At 40.5% G+C, this 5,625-nt stretch overlaps 1 protein-coding gene across 1 annotated transcript in view; it reads left to right on the top strand.

Moving 5' to 3' along the window:
* LOC308306821 (GTP-binding protein Rheb-like) overlaps positions 1–989 on the top strand; it is a gene marked incomplete at both ends in the record, with an annotated part of 10,166 nt that extends 9,177 nt beyond the window's left edge. The window contains 2 exons of the mRNA XM_080751868.1: positions 75–156; positions 897–989. Coding sequence (XP_080607994.1) covers positions 75–156; positions 897–989 — 175 coding nt within the window. The remainder of the gene's footprint in view (positions 1–74; positions 157–896) is intronic.
* Between the last annotated feature and the right edge of the window lie 4,636 nt (positions 990–5,625).

Genomic DNA, 5,625 nt, shown 5'->3' with positions numbered 1-5,625 from the left:
AGTCTCTTGTGGTGGAAAGGGACAGAGATATGTAGTTGCCAATATATGACTACTCCTCTCCTCTCCTCTCCCAGAGTGATTAGTTTCGAGGAAGGCAAGGCATTGGCAGAGTCTTGGAACGCTGCCTTCCTTGAGTCATCAGCCAAAGAGAACCAGGTGAACACACACACACACACACACACACACACACACACACACACACACACACACACATGTTTGCATGTTCTCCAATCTGTTCTTCCCACAACAAGACTGGCGTTATGGTGCTTGCGTTGCGTTTCATGTAGGCTACGACTACAGTCAAATCAACAGTGTTCATTTAACGCAACGCAATCCAGCGTAACACTCGATCGTCTCTGTGAAGCCTGGGTATTAGAGGCATAATCAGTGTTGCATTGATGATTCAATGTTGGGAGGACAGTCATTTCTGACATCACGCACACGTCGCTTAACAACTACTCTACAGGAGTTAACGGGTCTATTGATATGTAGTCTTGCGTAGCCAAACAACTATTCCACAATCTACGAATGCTTTATAGAGTCTGGAACTAGATCTCCCGAACGGCGAGTATCGTAAGCTGACATTTCCGTTCACAAAACTATATTTTAAAATATCATTTCTGATAAGCAGCAAGCTATGTATGCTTAGATTATTTTAATTCATGTGAGGATAAATGTGCGTGACTGTAAAGATTAAACGGAAGTGGGGAGGAGGCCACACTTCCGCTTTATAGCTTCTCATTTATAGCTTCTCAGCTTCTCATGCCAGATACACTTCCTGCTTCCGTTGTCCCAGACTGTATGACGGGAGCATTTCAAATCGTGGGAGTCAACAGTCTGGCCACGCGAGACTACCCTACCACTTGGCACTACTAACATACTTCCTGTGTTGCCAGACGGCGGTGGAGGTGTTCAGGAGGACCATCATGGAGGTGGAGAAGATGGAGGCTGGACAACCCCAGGGTCCAACGTCCTGCTCTGTCATGTAGTCCAGAGGTGTCAGCGGTCAAGCGCATGTTAAAATGCAGACTGAACTGTGGCTCTTGGCCTGCTGGACAGGAACAAATAGCCTCTAATGGGAGGGGCACAATAATATCCTCAGTGTTCATTTAAAGCAGGGGTCTTCAACTTTTTTTTTTTTTTTCAGGTAAAGGCCCCCATAGCTGGGAGAGAGGAAAGCAACCCCCACTAGTGTTTTTCCTTTTTCTATTTTTTTATTTAACATTTTCAGGCCCTTAGCTGAGAGAGGCTAACCACTGCATATTGTATAACATAGTGTTGCTTTTTGTTTCTTCCATGCAATTTGATAAAAGCTTTTCAAAGTTAGCTCACCATAATTAGCTGATTGTGTGTGTGTTTGTCTCATCAAGAGACACATGCATGGACGTTTTCTGCAGGTTTCGACTATGGGTTGCCTCTTCTTCTTCTTTCTTGTATTATCGTCCTTGACGACTCCAAGTGATGCTGCAGCTTTGATGACTTAAATCCATGTGCTTAAGTTGTGTAAAGTATTCCCCATAGAGAATTTATAATATATAGCCCCACTCCCAGCTTCATTTCAACGCAAGTGCTCAGTGACGTTTTGAAGCACCCGGAAGAAGCTGAATCCAGGTGCATTGTGGAGGAAATTGGCTGGATGTGCCGAAATTTGTTACGTCGAGACACAATTACGTCACAAATGTCACTCGAAGTCTGTTGAACCCTATTGTAGACCCCAGCGGTGTGCTCTTTTGCTCTATGTATTTTTCACCCCGCCTGCAGTTCCAGGTTTGGCCACTATGGTCGACGGCTTCAATATGTACAAGCCATTCTGGGGGCTTGGTATTCCCCCCTAAAACAGCCATTATGTTACCATGTGTTACCTAACTGCTGCCTCCTAGAGGTGACACATGGAAATAAGGAACCTCACACAACAGAGATGTTGTTAAAGTGAGACATCTAGATCTAGTGGCTGAATGTTGTCTATTGCTCCTTTAACTGAGAGTGCACAGAAGGAAGCAAATGGATAAATGAACACAGAGGATTTAATTGTGTGGTATTGTATTGAAACTATAGCTGCATGTCAATTCAATTTGAAGGTCCTGTTCTGTTGTCAGAAGTGTTTTTTCTTCAGATGTTGGAAGCCACTGTGTCTCAGACAAAATTGTTTTAGTTTTCTGCCATGTTAGCAAGTAACCTGTTGCTATTTTTTAGATGTTCAGCTCAAGTTTGATAATACCGCCGCCGTCTCATTCCGCTGGTTTCAGTGAAGTTCGCTTTGATAACGTATACGTGCCATTCAAAGAAAGACATCGGAGACAAAAAAAGCGGTCTTGAATCAAAGAAGAACACATAGTTCATGAAGAAAGAAAATGTCTGGGAAGTGGGAACCTAAAAGTACAACTTATTTTTTCTTTTCAAGGCACGTTTATTAAGAACGTTTATTGAGTTTCATATCGGAAATATTAAAAACAATATAATTGTAACGAGAGGAAGAATTGCAGCTAATAGTTAATTTCCCTGTGGTCTCAGGTCAATCCACAGCCACTGGCTGGCTGACAGTTGGTTTACTTTTAGCCCTGAAACATGACGGTCATATGAAACGACCGTCATGCTTCCACCTCAACCTGGTTTGGAGCGTGGTAGCCAATTTCCCAGGGCAGTGCTTACTGAAGGCTCACAGGTGTCCGAATACGGTCCACTTACTACAGTATTGTTTAATGAAAAGCATTTTAATCCGATCGTTTTCAGTTTTTCTTGTATTTCCTGGTTTTCCCCATGCGCATCAACCCCATCTATCGGTCGTAACATGTTTACTTTTACTTGATTGACCGAGGACTTTTGTTACAGCTAAGCACGTCACAACCGGGCTGATGCGTATGGGGAAAACCAGGAAATACAAGGAACAACCGAAAACGATCGGATTAAAATGCTTTTTATTGAACAATACTGCAGCAGGCAGTAATTTTGGTTGAGCGGCCCTTATTCGGACACTTTTTTTTAGATCTGAACGTTGGTTTAGCTTGCCATGGCAAATTGGCTACCCAGCTTCAAAGCAGGTTGAGATGGCAGCATGACGGTCGTGTTTCAGGGCTAGTTTACGTTGAACTGTGGCCTGCATGTCGCTTTCTCTTGGCGACATGGCTGACATCCTAACATTCCCAATGAATAGAATCACCTTTGCATTGCAACAGCCACAGATAATATGAGCTGTACGTGGAGCCCACGTGGCTGCCAGTGAAAACACAACTCTACAAAGTGTGTGGATGTGTCTGTCCCGGTCATCTCGATGTCCAAAATGTGTAAAGTCCTCTGTCGAAGCCAAGAGTTGGAACGCCCCTTTACGAAGGTGTTCCGTAAGACAATAGTTTAAAACAGCGCTTTAACAGGAAGATAAAGGTTGTCTGTTAGACAGCAGTTTGTTGTCTGTTAGACAGCAGTTTAAAACAGCTCTTCATGGATATACATTTTATTCAATCCCCAAGGCTCTGGATCAAACATGTAGAAAGATATAGGATGATAAGTGCACACAAAATGTGTTAAACATGAAGGGGATCATGCTCCTATGTTATACAGTAACAAATAACTAATAACTTGAGTAAAACAGAACTATCCCTTCCTGTCCCAATTGTTTTGATTGGTGAACAGACTCTGACATCATCATTGATGATGGTAATAGGTCCAATAGTCTCTATATAGTAAAGTTTGGTTGTGTAAATGTAAACCCAGGATAAAGAGTTAGCCTTTGATAACAGTTTGGTTTAATCTGGGCTTGTTGCCCCTGCCTACAACCTTTCCCCATATATCTGACAGATCACTCTCCTCTTTATTTGAAAAAAACATTTTTTATACTGTATGTGGAAAGAATAAAATATATTTCTGTTTGTATGATTGTTCCCATTAAAGCTGTGTTATGTTTGACTAAAGAACTGCTCTCATCTTTATAGTAGATTAGTGATTAATATTGATGTATTTTAACCACATGAAGCCCAGTGTCACAATTCTGAACAAAACATTTGGCAAAAATAGCAGATCCACAAGCTCACAACCTTGTAGATCGGCTATTTTTGGTGCAGAGATTTGGCATAAAAAGGAGCTGACAAAGTATGCCAGCCTATAGAGAGCACTGTGGGACCCCTTATCCGGTTTAAAAGGTTAACATTTGTCAAAAAGAGCAAATCAACAACCTCACAATCATGCAAGCACACACACATGCATGCAGAGATTTGTTCTCCATACAGTATATGTCCATATAGGGGCACAACACCAATGGTGGAAAAAGTACTCAATACTGCAATGTTACAAGTGCAAGTCCGAAATTCAAAATGTACTAGTAGTGTAAAAGTATGAAAGTGTTGGCCTAAAAATTGACTTTAAAGGATTAGTTCACCCCCAAAATGACTTTTTTTCTATTGATTACTCACACCATGGAGACTTGAGTTCAATAATATATATATATATATATATATATATATATATATATATATATATATATATATATTTATATATATATTTATATATATATTCCTAAGACAAAAATGTCATCACAATAAATGTACTCCCATTGATTCCGAATCAATGGGAGTACATTTACCAAAACGTAATTTTTGTCTTAGGAAAAATAAAAAAAAATATTATTGAACTCAAGTCTCCATGGCATGAGTAATCAATAGAGAAAAAAAAAGTCATTTTGGGGGTGAACTACTCCTTTAAGTACCAAAAGTAAAAGTACAATGTTTGAAAATAGCAGATTTACAACTCACAACGTGTAGCGATGCGATGCGTTGTGAGCTAAATTGTGGGCTATTTTCAAATGACCAAGGCATAAAATAGGTCTAAAGTTGTTAATGTATGTCTTATAATATTATATTTTGTATCTGCAAAGTAACTAAAGTTTTCAAATACTAAATGTAGTGGAGTAAGAGTACAATATTTGGATCTGAGTGGAGTAGAAGTAAAAGTATTGGAAATTGGAACTACTCAAGTAAAGTACAAATAGTTAAAACTGTACTTAAGTACAGTACTTGAGTAAATGTACTTAAGGTAGTTACTTTACACCACTGCAGGCCTACTCCAAGTTAAATGCTCTCTACGTCAGAATTTATTTGGCAAAAGTGTTTCCATCCCACGTTTGCACATTTTGTTTTGTAATCATGCAGGTACGCACACACACATACACACACATACGCATGCAGACAGTTTATCTCCATATATGTCCCTAAATGGGCATTGTAGTGACTATCTTGAACAGACATCCACTCTGCTGGGCACAGGGAAACCTGCTTTTGACACATTAAATAACTGAATGTCCAAACTGAAACTGCTGTCGTTGGGTGAGGTTCCCATTTATTATGTGTAACAAGGATCACAGCAAAGTGATGCAAATTTAAGAACAGTAAAATATAAAATAAAAGATGAAACCCCCCAGAGTGCCCATACCATGCCATCCATCAAATGGATTGTGGCACCCGTGTCCCTTATCTCATTGCCTGCCAATTACTGCAGCACCCCACCCCTCACGGTGAACACAACTGGCCAAAGAGACACAAGTGGAACGGCTCCTTAAGGCATACTAACACTAATATGCCCATAGGAGATGGGCGAATGGTCAGACTGATGGTTCTGGAAACAAGATCGCCATATACC

Source organism: Nannobrachium achirus (genome assembly GCF_963921795.1).
Source record: "Nannobrachium achirus genome assembly, chromosome: 21".
Classification (NCBI taxonomy): domain Eukaryota; kingdom Metazoa; phylum Chordata; class Actinopteri; order Myctophiformes; family Myctophidae; genus Nannobrachium; species Nannobrachium achirus.
This window is presented reverse-complemented; position numbering and strand designations above follow the sequence as displayed.